This window comes from Hibiscus syriacus, unplaced genomic scaffold, assembly GCF_006381635.1.
Source record: "Hibiscus syriacus cultivar Baekdansim isolate YM2019G1 unplaced genomic scaffold, ASM638163v2 tig00111506_pilon, whole genome shotgun sequence".
Lineage (NCBI taxonomy): Eukaryota > Viridiplantae > Streptophyta > Magnoliopsida > Malvales > Malvaceae > Hibiscus > Hibiscus syriacus.
This window is the reverse complement of record NW_024063109.1, coordinates 1,118,624-1,134,159: the sequence shown is the minus strand read 5'-3', so window position 1 is coordinate 1,134,159 and position 15,536 is coordinate 1,118,624. Positions and strand designations below refer to the sequence as shown.

The following is a 15,536-nucleotide window of genomic DNA, read 5'->3' as shown; positions in this document are numbered from 1 at the left end:
ATGAACTTTTTGATATCGATCTTGCTGCAAAATATGACCGGTGACAGGTTGTACTTGACTTCCGGTTACGTCCAGAAAATGCAATGCTAAAAAATTTGTTTAAAAATTCAGAAACAAAATCGATACACACTAATAGCGTCTAAAACGACATCAGAATAGTCGCACCAAAACAATGTCATTTTGGTGTGATATGTCACGTCAACAACAATTAACCATGTCATCATCTTATAATTGATTTAACATCATAGTGATATAATTAAATGTAAAATTAAAATTTAATATTATAATTGATAAAATTAAAATATCAGTTTTTATAAACGAATTGCAAGAAAATTTAGTTGAATGTAAAGTAAATTTTATTCACTTGCTCCCTCACTTTCATCATAATCACCATCTACTTTTAGCCCACAAACAAACTAAAAACGAAAGCATCCATAACCTTTCCTTCACCAAAGCAGCTGTTTCACATGCAATTCTCATAAGATCAAAAGAAGAAAAGGGTTTTTTTCCTGTCGGTGCATTTCTGGCGTATAAAATTGTTCACCGTGAAAACAGGGAACCAAATTTACCCAAATCCTAAAAGGAAAACGTGAAAGCATCAACAGCCCAGAAATGTATCTTCAACAAAAATGGTAGCAAGCACATCGATGGTTAAGGAAAGTGCAAGAAAAAATCACTTCCAGGAACAGTAAAAGCAACACTTTCAAATGCTCCCCTTGTTCTTGTGCATGTTCAAAAATGACTTGAACGCTAATGCAAATACCCGACATGACTTGATTAAAAGGTGCCCATGCATGCTTCATGATAACAACAAACCACAACTTCTTCATTCACGTTAAGCTCATAACAATCTATTTACATAAAATTCAAGACATAGTACAAGATTTAACACAAAACAAAAAAGAGGCTATTTTCACTTCCTTGGAGCTCGACTATGTTCATCGGCCTTAAAAGGTTATGAAAATCAACCCCCTTCTAACCAGTTAACCTCCTCCTTGATTAACATCGACTCTCAAGCTATTATTTACTATGCTAAACACTATTACGAACAAAATAGAACAGTATTATACAGAGCTCGTGCTACCGGTAGCCTTAAAACGTCCCGGAGCCATCCAGCCATTTTAAACAAGTATCTTCAATCAAGCTCTATTGATCCCAAATTGCTTGTTTTAGATCAAGCTCTGTTAAATACTCTCTATCTTGCATCACCGAGTTTGGACGTTAGGGCGATCTTTAGCTGCTCCTGCGTGTAAAACCGGCTCCCCATCTTCACAGTGGCTTGTTGGATCATGAAATCTTTCACTACTGATACACTGGCATGGTGTACTTCGAGGTCTAACTCCTTCAGGGCAGCCATTACCCTTGCTGCTGGATGGTTCATTTTACTGCACTGGATTTGAATCATTGCATCCCATCCGATGATTTTCACATCGATCTCCAAATCTATCAATTTACAGGCAAGGTGGTTAGACCTCATGAGGTCTTGATCATGTGATGGCAGTGCGGATCGAGGGTCATTACTAGACAATTCTTTCTTCATTGCCTCTAATTGGTTATGCAATTCCTCTTTCTCTGAGTCTACATTTTGTAGCTTTGACTTAAGCTCGTTAATATATGAAATAGCATCACCCAAGAGTGATGCTTTATCCATCTTGGACACGTTAGGAACAACGGCTCGCAGGGCGTAAAACTTCTGGTTTAGCTTCTCCCTTCTTTGACGCTCCGCTTCAACATGATTCAAAGGCTCTTCTCTTCCGTTAGCCGGTTTTCTCCCTCGTTTTCGAGGCCTCTTTTCCAGCTCCACGACTCTGCTACTATCGGTCTCCTTAACAACAGAAGCTTCAAGATCGGAGTGATCCGAATCCCCGGCACCCCCACCACTTGATTTTACCACACCAGAAGACAAGATTACACCTGAAGTAAAAGAAAGCATGGCTTCTTCATTGCTCCCTCTTGAAGTAAGAGGCCTCTTCTTATTCTCCACCACGAATTGCGAGTTCCCTGAAATCAAATTTTCATTCCCACTTCTCTTACTCTCACCAAAATTCAATATCTCCCCGGCTTCTGGTTTCAAAACATGAGAAGATGAATTCCCATGCCTCGCACTGCTGCTCCCATCAAAGCCATAATCGGAAAAATTCAAGCATAAAGTCTGCCCCTGCGGATGATTCTGCTGCTGCTGCTGCTGATTTACAGTTGGAATGGAACTCAGATTCTCAGTTAAACTACTCGAACTACGATTGTCACAGAACTGAGGTGACTTCTGAATCTGCTGATGCTGATTGCTAGTATTGTTGTTGTTGTTGTTGCTACTTTCCTTGAGCTCGGCTCCAGGATTTGGATCACTAATCCAAAGTGAAGACGGATCATTTTCGCCTTGATCAGCAGAGTTGTTACTCATAGACCAAGAACCAGCTTCAATCCCAATGTTGAAATTAAACAAAACCCGAACCTTGTTCATCAGATCTGAGCTTTGGGTGATAAGTTCCGTTGACCCCAACTCAACCACCCCATTTGCCGACGGTATACAAACCATCGTTTGCAAACCGAAAACCTGGGCTTGCCTCGCCCTCTCGCACATGGTGCTCGCTAGCCGGTCCGACCCAGAAACCCAAACGGAAGTCGAATCGAAAAAGGCCTGCCCCGGAAGCCCGTTGCCGTCGACGAAAGACTGCGTCATGGAAACCAAAAAAAACCACTCGGTGTCAGTGACTTCTTCGTTGACGGCATCGTCGGCTGGAGCCGTGGATCCGGAAATCATAGAGTTAAGTTCTCTAAGCACCTTTTTACGGTGTTCTTGTTCGGCGAGTGAAGAGGAAGAAGCTTTGGACATGGCTTTCCCTTTATCTTCTTCGCCTTTGTAATAGCCATCGCCCCAACCGAGTACGGTAGTGGCGGAGTAATCATAGGAGGACTGCCAAAAGATGGCGTAAGTCCAGCTCTCGCGAGCCCCTTCGATGAGGGCTTGGAGACGCTGTTGAAGAGACTCTTGAGTGAGGGCAGGAGCAGCAGCAGCTGGTGTGGAAGTGGATGCAGAGGATTGCGGCGGAGGCGGCGGCGGCCATATAGAAGAAAGATCGGAGGTAATGAAAGCCTCCATAACAGGAGCATTATCATCGGTCCAAAGATTCATGGTGGGTGCTAACTGATAGTCCGTCATTCCATAAGATTTTGCCAGATTTGTTTCGTTGGGAATTTCGTTTTTGTGAAGAAGATGGTGATAGAAATTAAGCAGAGAGAAAATGGGAATCTGGGGATTAGATTAACTCAGGCTGCATCTACCCTTGCTTTGCTTTGGGATTTATTTATTTGGACACAATTCCAGCTTATTTTTTTTGTTTTAGCGTGTGGATTAAAAAAAAAAACTGGGAAAGCGATGAGCCGATTAAATTCTTTTTTCTTTTTCTTCTTGACTTCTTAATAAATGTTCAAGTTTTAATTAAAACAGGTTTGCTAATTAATATTTTTGTGTGCTCTAATTATTGCTTTACTCCCTCAATTATGTTATATTTAAAATTTTAATATCTGTTTCAATTTTTTTTTACTTTTATAATATTATTTAAATTTACCATCATGAGCTGTGATCGTCAAAATAATTATATAACTTTGAAAAATTTTATAACGTTCGATGAGCACCGATAAGCATCACTAACAATGAGTACAATGAATTCAATTTATAAAAGTTTAAAATTCCAAAAGAACTCAACGTATTATTATAAATTAGTTAAAAAATAATAATTTATTTAAAATACAATATTAATTACATTATTTTTCATAATTGTTTTGGCTTCAAATCGTCATTGCCCCCTAAAGTAATTTTGGGACGTTTTACCCTTGAAGTTTAAATTACTACCTCATTTGCCCCAAACCATCGACTCCGTTAGAAATATCAAGGATAAATCACATATTTAGTCACTCAAATATTTTCACAAATCTGTTTTGGTCAGCCAATCATTTCTCTCTCTAAAAATATTCACTAAACTTAAGTTTAAATTATTTATCTTTTATTTTGGTTGTCCTCCTAGTTTCAAGGTTTTACCTTGACTAATCCATACCAACTCGTGTCGCACATCTAGTTTTGGTGGGTGAGTCTCCCAGCAGATATTTTTTGCATACACAATTACTCAAACTCGAGACTTTGATTAAGCGATATCAAATTACTTACCACTTGAAACCAACCCATGTTGGTTAAAATTATTTATCTTTACTTTATTTATTTATTTATTATTCCTCAAAAAATTGTTATCACGTCCCCTTGCAACAATCAATGTTTTTAAGTAAAACCATCGACTCTTTCAAGTTTATAATAATTATTGAATTTACATTGTGTAAGCTTTCGTTCATGTATCCTCTAATTTGGAGTTCCAGTATTCATACATGTGTAATATAAATTAGGGATATCACAACATTTTTTTCTTACACTTTAGTAGCTTTTCTCAACTTGAATTATGAAACTTTGTTGTCACAATATTCTCTAAACTTTGTAATTTTTATTATATTTAACTATTTTAATGATATGAAATTTTAAAATTATGTCATGTTATGTATCATCAAAATGATAAAAGAAATCAACTTTAGAGATTACTATAAACAACAAAAATATAATAAGCAAGTTAACAAAAGTTAGTAAGTTCAAAAAAATAAATTTAATTGATTTGTGTGATCAAAACAAAAAAAATTAATGATATTTTGAGAGGGAAAAATAGTTTGATGATCAAATCAAAACAGAACCGTGAAGATAGTTGAATGGCTAAATATGTAATTTAACATTATTATTTCTAACAGAGTTAATAATTTGAGACAAAAGAGGTAACGATTTAAACTTCAAGAGATAAAACGTCTCGAAAAATACTTTAAGGGGCAACTCGATACAAATGGAATACTTTAGGGGGCAATTATGCATTTAAGCCAAAAAAATATGATGAAAAATAATGTAATTAATAGTTTATTTTAAATAATTTAACTTTAGATTTGTAATTAATTTATAATTATAGGTGGAATCTTTTAGAATTTAAAATTTTATAAATTAAATTATTGATGTTCACCGTCAGTGGTGTTCATCGGTATTTGTCGAACGTGACAGACTTATTCTATAACTCTTTACTGTTATTTAATCATATAATCACGATCACGAAAAAAAAGTAATCAATAATAAATTTATCTAACAAAAAATGACGAAATGATTAAAATAATTTTACAAAAATATATGTCATTAGTCTAATAAAATACTAATATTGTTGATCTAGAGTTCTAATATATATATATATATATATATATATATATATATATATATATAAAGAATAAAATTATATCAAAGTAAAATAGAATTATTTAAATTTCAAATCTTAATATATTAGCTAGACTAAAACCTGAATTACACCAATCTATATTACACGTCACCTTTAGATTTTTTTAAGAGGAAAGGAATAGTTTAAGGATTAAAACCAAAATTCGATGTGAATAAATACTTTCTATTAATATTTTGGCATAATGCCGAAAATAGCCCTAAATGTTTATCAAAATGATCATTTTGGTTCATATTCTTCTTCTTTTTTAGCATTTTGGCCCCAACGTTTCTCTTTAGGGCAAAAAAATCTTCTATAGATGAAAACTATTAGATAACACAGACTAACGCTCTAAATATTAGCCTTTTTAACTTAAAATGAAATGTTGAGGGCTAAAATGCCCTAGGAAAAAAGAGAATAAGGGATAAAGTGATTATTATGTCAAATGTTATGAGTTTTTTTGTCTTAAAATGAAACGTCGGGTGTCAAAATGCTAAAAAATAATATAATTGGGGCAAAATGACCATTTTGATAAATTTTAAGGGCTCATTTTGGCATTATGCCTAATATTTTTATCACCATATGAATATTAAATTTGTAGCTTCAATTGGAAAACTAAATAAATTTTTCATAATGTGACACCCTGAAACAAAATTTAATAGTTAGTGGGTAAAAAATAAAAAATAGCTTGATGCCAAATGCAAGAACCAGCGTGTAATAATTAATAGTTTTTTCAATTATAAAGGATAAATTACATGTTTAGTACTTAAACTATCAATTTTAATCCGTTTTAGTATTTAAACTTTATTTTTTTCAAAACCCTACCTCCCGTTTAATTTTTGTTTCATTTTAGTACTTTCCATTAAAATTTAATGGACGGACTGACATGGCATAACTTCGGTGGACAGAGACAGCAGCCATGTGGCGCTGTGACGTTAAATATTCGAACAGTCAGTGAACTAATCAAATCTTTTACTATGTTCAATTTAATGGGTAAACTACAAATTTAATCACTAAACTATACTCTCTCTCCTATTTTTTTCTAATTTAACTTTAAAAATTTTCAATTTCTCACTAAACTTAATATGTTGGGTTTTTTCCACTGAATTTTATTCTCTATTCTATTTTAATCACTCGGCCGTTAAATAGTTAACGATATTAAAAATGACACCGTTTTAAAAAAATAAAATTTTCACAAAAACGACGTTGTTTTGCATTATATAACAACTTACTTTAACGTCGTTAACTATTTAACGGTTGTGTGACAAAAAAACTCAATGTATTAAGTTCAATGACAAAATTGAAAAAGATTTTAAAGTATGAAATAGAAGAGATAGTAAAGTTTAGATTACAAATTTGTAATTTACTCCAATTTAATAACTGGCAGGCTTAATGATTTTTTTATTGTAATTAACAGTCAGACAGCACTAATTAAGACCTTATTAGCATAGTTGTCAGGGAGATTAAATCCTGGCCGTTGGTGTCTTGGTAATTAAAATAATGAATTGATTCCATTGCTCTGATCTCCATATCTTTTTAATTATATAAAATAAATGAAATTGTCGCAACCGTCTTACGGTTGTATCCCGGAATTGGGTTTCGACGTGAAAAATGGATTAGGAGTCGCCACCGTTCATTGACTTTACGAAAAGTAGGTTGATCGGATACCTTATTTCTTACATGATATTCGTCTTACCAGTGATATGTCGGATCCGGGAGTCGGTTACGGTCAAGGAATGATTAGCACCCTTGAACCGCCCTTTCGGTACTATGTAATTTTCAGTTGTCTTTAATTAAGAAAGTTGAAAGTTTAAATTGAAAGGTAAAATAACGATCCAAAACTTACATTTGATTAATTGAAAATGTACCCTTAAGAAAGTAAAAAAATCATGTTAGATAAAATGGTAAGAAATTAATTAATTAAATTAAAATAAAAAGAAAACAAATTAAGTAAAATGATAAAATGAAGAAAGCAAAGATAAAATAGTAAGTAAAAAAATAAATAATAAAATATATATATAAAAAAGAAAAAGAAAATAAATAAAATAAATAAACAAAATAAACAAAATAATAATAACAAAGTACGAATAATATATATATATAAAATAAATAAAAAAGTAAATATATATAAATTAATAAATTAAATGACGAAAAGAACATATACACATATAATGATAAAAAACCAAATAAAGATAATTACAATATATATATAGTAACAATACTAATAATGATAATAAGTAGTTAAAAAATAAAATCACACCGAAAAGGGAAGAAAAGAAAGTAAGGTTTGGTGAAGTATAATTGACAGGAAGAAAAAAATAATGAGGATGAGGACAAAGTAGGTAGATATAATTAACTTGTGTAGAATATATATATAATAATAGTAAAATGTATATATAACAACAATAATATCAATAAAAAAAAGAAAAAATATATAATATAATGATAATAAAAAATATAGAAAATTAATAGAAAAATATATGTATAATATTATAAAATATAGCACTTAAAATAAAAAAATCAAATATATATTAATAATAGGTATAAAAACTAAAATATTTAAAAAGAACATACGCATATATATATATATATATATAACAAAATAAATAATACAAAAATAATACAAGTAATAATAAAAGAATAATAAAAAGAAAGAAAAAGTAAAAAATATAATAATAATAAAATATAAAAAATATACATATATAATATAAATAAGTAGAATAAAAGAAAAATATAATAGTAAAAATAATAATAAATATAATAGTAATAATAAAAATGTAAAGAAAATAAATATATATATATGGGTAATAACGTATATAAATAGAGAAAAATTAAAAAAGTGATAAATTAAAAATAAAATTAGCAAGTAAAAAAAACTAATTAAGGGATTAAAATGAAAGGAATGAAAATTAAGTGGGTAAATGTCAAAGAACATTGAAGATTAAAACCGGCAAAAATAAAAAAGTTTTCATTTTTTGATAGATTTTCGTAATCTCATTCCAAAAATGTAATTTGTTTTTGCGAAATAGCCTCTAGGGAGCGTAGATCTGAAATTAAAGTTTCGAAAAAACTCTCTCTGGGTCATCGACTAAAACATTTGTCTTTGGGGTTCTCCAAAGAAAACATAATTAACAACGCATGCAAGTGAAGAGTAAAGAGAAACAAACGAAAGATAAAAAAAAGCTTTCACCTTTATTACTTCGAATCGTTTACAATAGTTTTGTCTTTGTATTTTCCGTGTTTTCCTCTGTATTTTGTCTGTAAATCGTGTCTCACAATAATGAGTTACAATGACTATTTTTATTGCTTGTGGATCATATCTTTAGGAGTTTAAATTATAGTAGAAATCTATTCTATTTTTAAGAGTTTAAATCTAAGCAAAATTCTATCTTTATTTTTAAGAATTTTAATCTTAATAGGACGAAAACAGAGATATTGGTTTGAGACACGTTTTCCTTGATGCTTTTATATTGCATTATTTTAATAACATTTTGTCGTTTGCAAACCACTACGCCATGTGAAAAAACCACCCCATCAAATCTCTTTTATTACAACTTCATTCTGACTTTGTCTTTTTCTTAATTCTAAATCTAACCCAACTTCCAACTATTATTTGCAGTTACGTCCCATATCCTAAAAAAAAATACTTCAACAATTTTACAATTAACTCCTTGTTTTTTACTGCAGCTGTAATATTAAAACTTGGGGTCATAACAACCTTCAAGGACATATGTAGGGTTTTATATTAAAGAGTGATTTTTTAAAATTTTAGGGAATGCAAATTTATAAAATTTTAGAGGGACAAAAATCGATTATTAATAGAAAATATCTAAAATATATGATAATTTAAAATTTTTATAATACGACTGAGAGCCTGACAACCCTAATCTCGAGCTAAAGTATTTTTGATGCGGTTACATATGCTTAATAGTGTGTTGGGTTTAGTTCAACTGATATTATTGTTAGTATAACATAAAAGAAAATATGAGATCGAATATATTTAAACGTTTAATATCTTTCAATTTCAAAAGAGATTAATATATACATTATAAAATTTGTTTAATTAAAATTTTCATATATTTGACTCAATCACAATAAATGTAGCATGTCTTTTTCTTGTCTTCAATATTAAGAATTGAATCTCCAAAATTTAAGCTAACTTAAATAATTAAGTTGGTACATTTTTGTTGTCTTGAGATGTGAATAAAATCAATCATACGTTACCATACATAGATTATTATTATTATTATTAATTATTTGTTTACAATAAAGATAGGTGATTATCAAGTGTTTTGAGACCTAAACTGATAAAAATTGCATTCATCGTAGAGTACATTATATTCTTGAATTAATTCAAATTTACAATCTTCAAAAACTTTTAATAATTATAATATCAATTCAACTAATACATCATTAGCAACTATAATTTGGAATGTGAAATATATAACAATGCCTTCAAACGGTGCTGATTTATCGACTAAGCATCCCCTTTTTCCAGTATAAAGAAAATCAGGGACGGGAAAATAATCTTCGTACAGAAGATAGCTAAGTGTTTGACCAATATTTTAGGTCTAATGGGGAAAAAAGTTAAATGAGGATGGTTTCGAAATAATTAGGAAGTTTTAGTAAAATAATATGGTTAGTTTAATCTACTTTATATGAATCAATCATATATTTTGCATAAATATAATTTTAAACAATTAGAAGAAATGAAATACTTAAATGAAAATTTTAAAACTTTTAGATGCAATGGCGGATTAACGTGTAGTTTACTGTGGTCAACAGACCCCCACTTGGATCTAGAAAAACATTATAAAAAGCAGGAAAGTTTAGGAGAAAAAAAATTAAATGTACTTGAACCCACTTATACACCACTTGTCTCTGAGTTAAATTCTTGACCCCGCTTCAACTTTCTTGGACCTAATTGATGGGAAGTCTAAATTAGTTATTGGTTTGGTTTTGGTGAGGCAAAATAGATGAATGAAATTAACCGTAAGAAATGAAAAAAATATTTTTTTTAAATAAAGAATTAATCTTAATCGTCGATTTTCAATCATATAACAGTCTTACATATGTATAAAACTAAAATAATTTTATATTATTTAAATGTATCCTAACTCACTATATATATATATATATATATATAATTAGGGAAACTATCAAGTTACATAAACGTATTCTTAGAGAAGGAAATTAGAGAAATTGTTAAAGTACATAAATGTTCCCTGATTAAATATATTTATTTTAAATTGCGTACCCTAAAACTTTTTTTTTAAACAGACAAAGAATTACAAAGATTCTTCTATGGAGCTTAACTGCTTATCCACGCGGAGTAGCCTCGGAACTTGATTCGGAGGAGCAGTGAAACATCATTCATGTAATAGTGAATCACGGGATAAGTACACCACAATATCCGCAACAGCGTTATGCATTCGTCGAGCATAGTCTAAACGAATCTCCCAATCTCGCTGCATCAGTTCTTTAATCACAATAAATAGGACATTATCATGAATATGAGAAGCTGGTTTCGATAGTTCGTTTATAGCCTCCATATTATCAGATTTCAACTCTATATGCCGATAACCAAGCATCCGTGCATGCCAAAGAGCATCCAGAATCGCCCACAACTGTGCGTTCAATACCATATTTCATTAAAACGAAAACAAAGGAAGACGGACCCTACAACTTGCAAACCACATCCCCACGCACTCAAAATGAAATAAAAAAAATGGGAAATTTAATTATTTAATTAAAGAAAATGGAAACTCAATTGGCCATCAAAAACCATATTTCATTATTGACTGCTGTTTGACTGTGTAGACTTGGGTATTCACCAATTAATAATTCCCACGAGTTTCACATGCCATGTTATGTTAGGCTTAATTTGAAACTGCTATGAATAACCCTGTGCGATTAGATTCAGTTGGTTAATATCATGTTTGCTTACAAATCCCTAGCTTTGTCGTTAATTCGGCTCTCTTGTTTTAATCACCATGTACGAATTATGATGTTTAATTACATGCAGATGTGATGTCAAAAGGAAAAAGGATTTACCGTTTGGGTTGAAAGGAGTGGACGGCAGCTCCACGTGAATCATACGTGAAAAAGCGGAATCCACGCGTCATTCAGCTTTTAGCCGCCGTGTTTCTGTTTAATGATAATATGCCCCACTCCCCATATCATTTTCGAACGTGCTCTTTACTGTTTCACTTGAACTCTTGCTCTTTCCTTTTCATTTCGCCCTCTCCCAAAATAATTTTCTTTTATCAATCGATGATTAATAAGTACTACACATTTTATTTTTTTATTAAACTAAAATGATTATAATATTTATTTTAAATACTATCAATCATTTATAAAAAATATTTAATTACTTTTACAGTCGTTAGTATTTAAATTTGTAACTTCTAAAAATAACAATAAATTTTTAACCTTTGTAGTGAATTGGTTCGTGCATATTTAAATTTTCTCAATTATTAATGATATATTTTATAAATATAATTATCTTTTTGTACTAAAATCGCTGGATATATTTAAACAAATTCCTTTTTCTCATTCATTCTCCATTCTTTCACTTTTTACGCATAACTGAAAATCTTTGACATTCCACACGTCCGGTTTAGGGTTAAACATGCTTGCATGTTGGCTGCTCTGATTGATTCAACTCAAGTCAAGTCTGGATAACAATTCTCTTTATTTCAAATTTATTCCAAATTTATTTAAATGATAAAATATTTTTTTTATACAAATAATGTAAATTATTTTATAATTTATTATTAGTAAACGAGCCATAACTTGATTCTATAGGTTTCCAACGAATCTCCTATCATTTTCCATTTTATAAAAGCAAAAGCAAAACCAATAAAAGAAAATATTCCACGGATAATAAAAACGAGTACTAAAAGCCAAGAACTGTGGGCAAAATAAGAAATTATATATGAGATATTATGTAGCACTTTCAGAGTTATCGACAACTTTGATTTATTTTGTTTATTTTTTAGAATTAAATTTAAAATTTAAAATTATATGAACAAAAAAATATAAATATCGAATCTTTAAGTGAAACAATGAGTACAAGAAATTTAATTATATAATTATATTATAAAATTTTGAAAACTCATAACTTTACGTTTGGGTGAATTTAAATTTAAAGAAATTACAAAATCATTAATGTCGATTGTGGAGAGTGAGTTTATATAAAATAAATTAATTTTTCGAATTTCATTTGAGTAAATCTATTAGGTTATACAAACTGACCGATACATAGGTGTGTTATAATAAACAAAATATTTGAAAATATAATATATTTTAAAAAATTTATTTAATACATTAGTGTGTCTATTTTACATTATTTTTATAATAGAAAAATTACGGTTTTATAATATTTATAAACATAGTAAAGAATACATTCCTTCTGTGTCATTACAATTATTTTTTATTCATCTTTTTAAAAAAAATTAATTTAACTTATTATTTAATATCTATTATTGATAAGAATATGAAAAAAAATAAACTTTAATCAAATAATTTTTAAATATATACTTTTATAAAATGTTATTATTTTAAATAAATAAAAACAAAACAAAATCAAATAATAGCTTTAGTGAGATAGAAAAAATATCAAATAAAATTAATAGTGATTTATTTTGTAACATTTTATTTACTTGTACGGTAAATACAATCATATTAACAATTGGTTGGTCTAATGGGACGAGGTGATATATATTTTATGTAAGGTTAAGAGTTTGAATCCTCACGTTTGTGAATGCAACAAACTAGGCTGAGAGGATTGTCATTGTCTCTGCATCACTCATCTAGATTAATCAATTAATAAATCATATACGGTAATTATAAAAAATACCATGCATGAAACATAGATTCATGCTACAAATATATCCCCAAAAGGTGTCATGAAATTTAAGACTCCCTTAAACTATCAACATGTTTGGTCCATTTCTTCTAATCTCGCAGTTGCAGGATATATGATGTGGTCGGCCACAAACGAAAAATATCAAATCTAATTTGTGTCACTCGTTTGTCCATAGTGTTTGGTTCAAGGATGGTGGGATTCTCGTCTCATGGAAATTCCATATTCTCATGTTTGGTTGGCCGGGAATCTCATTTCCGGTAATATTTTATTACTAATAGTAGATTTTTTGGGGTATATTACAGGGAATGTCATTACCTCCCTTCCCTTAGGTATTGTAACATTACCGGCGTTTTGGACTAAAATGCCCTTAAATTATTATTTTTTTTTCAAAAATATCCTTCTTCTGTCATTAAATAATAAAAATTCTACGAATGTTAAATTACAAATTTATCTTTAAATTATTTTAGATTTACAAAAAAAAATCTATAATTAAAATTTTATATGCAGTTCAGGGGTTAAATTTTTTTTTACCCTTTCATTAAACCTTTTTTATATTTATAATTTTGTAAAAAAAAATTATATAAATATTATGAATTTAATTTTTTAAAGAAAATATATAAATATTTTACAATTTGTAATATTATACAAATATATAATAAGGACAATTTGGTCAAATATACATTCCAATAATCTTTTATTCCTTTAACCAAACACGGTAATCTTATATTCCTGCTAAACCAACCAAATACAAAATACAACATTCCCAGTAATCCTATTCCCTGGTAATCTTTTATTCCCATTGGTAATCTTACATTACGCGAACCAAACGCACTTCGTAATGAATAATATTCCAATAGTTAAAATAAATGTTGTTCTTTTTAAAAATTATAAGTTTAAATAATTACGTCATTATAATTAGATATTACATTATAATCATCCTAAATTATTAAAAAAATATCATACGAGCATTAAAGACAAAAGGACTAATTTTAAAGTGACCAAATAATTTCATATGTAATGGAATTTATAAATTTTACTTTTATATAATTATGTATATGAAATTTTGATTTGATTTTTATGACTATAAATATTGTTATTGATGTAGTACCATTTGGAGGGAGCAATGGTTAAGACTCTCTTATTGGTGCATTAGGACTAGAGTTCAAATCCATTGCAACATCTCATTTCCTATATTGTAATTGTATCATAAAAAAATACTACTAAATTTTCAAAATCCAATAATAATAAAAACCGAATTTAAATTAAATTTTATGATGTCAACTATTTAATAAAAATACGTGTATATTTAAAATTTAACTCAAAATGTAAATTAAAGTTACGGAATGAAAGTGCATATTCTAATCCTCAAACTCTAGAAAGGACACATGATAATATTAAAACTCGCACGTAGAAAAACAATTTCATATTAATCACAATTTTCCATAAATGAATTCGTCTATACTATAAATTATTTTCTAACAATTAATTCCTAAATATTTAAATATTAATCACATTACAATATACATATATTAAACACCTTTAAAAACTGTAAACAATTTATAATATATCATATTACATCACTAATTTTTTTTGATAGAACAGAAGCGCTTGTATTAACTAGGAACTAGCAAATCTTCTTGCAGTATTGCCGTAATTTCCATCGGAGGCCCTATAAACTCTGCTTCGCCAACAGCCGCACCACGACTCAAGGTCGCCAACCTATCCGCAACAGCATTTTGATTACTACCAACATTCAAAATATTATATATAATATTTTCAAATAACTACTAAACATTTTATAAAATCAACATCGTATATTATTTAAACAAAGAAAGCAGTGAAATTAAATTAAAAAGTTACACGTGTCAACAAATAAAACTACATTCATTATTTTATATTACTGAACATCTCATACAACTAACCTCGTACATTTATGACAAATTAACAATAGAGAGACTTGAAACAACTTAAAGCATTTTTCTCAAAAAAAAAATGTACTAGTAAAAATGTACACTCGACACATGAAAAGTTGGTCATGATAATAATAAATACAAAATCGATATGGTAAAAAGTAAAATGAAAGGATATAAATACATAAATGTTATAAGTTTATACGGATCATAAATATAAATATAATTATATGATAACAAAATACATAAATACAATTCGAATATATGGATTTTCTGGACAAATGAAGAAACAAAATATTTCCCAAACGAACCGACAACTAATTAATATAGTTAGATGAGGTATTAAATATTTTAAGTAAGGTTAAAAATTTAAATCATGACGTTTAAGAATAAAAAAAACTGAGTTAAATGGATTGTTTTTTATAATATTAATAGCTATTCGGATTAATCATTAATAAATCATTTTATAAA

The 15,536-nt window shown here is 29.2% G+C and overlaps 1 protein-coding gene across 1 annotated transcript; it reads right to left on the bottom strand.

Annotated features, from left to right (window-relative positions):
* Positions 1-801: 801 nt before the first annotated feature.
* On the bottom strand, positions 802-3,274 carry LOC120164221 (transcription factor MYC2-like). The gene has a single exon (XM_039173981.1). It carries the CDS (start codon positions 3,158-3,160, stop codon positions 1,196-1,198), a length of 1,965 nt encoding a protein of 654 aa, XP_039029912.1. The 5' UTR covers positions 3,161-3,274; the 3' UTR covers positions 802-1,195.
* Positions 3,275-15,536: the final 12,262 nt, after the last annotated feature.

Coding starts and splice junctions, on each gene's coding strand:
- LOC120164221 (XM_039173981.1), bottom strand. CDS start 3,160: ATGACGGACTATCAGTTAGCACCCACCATGAATCTTTGGACCGATGAT.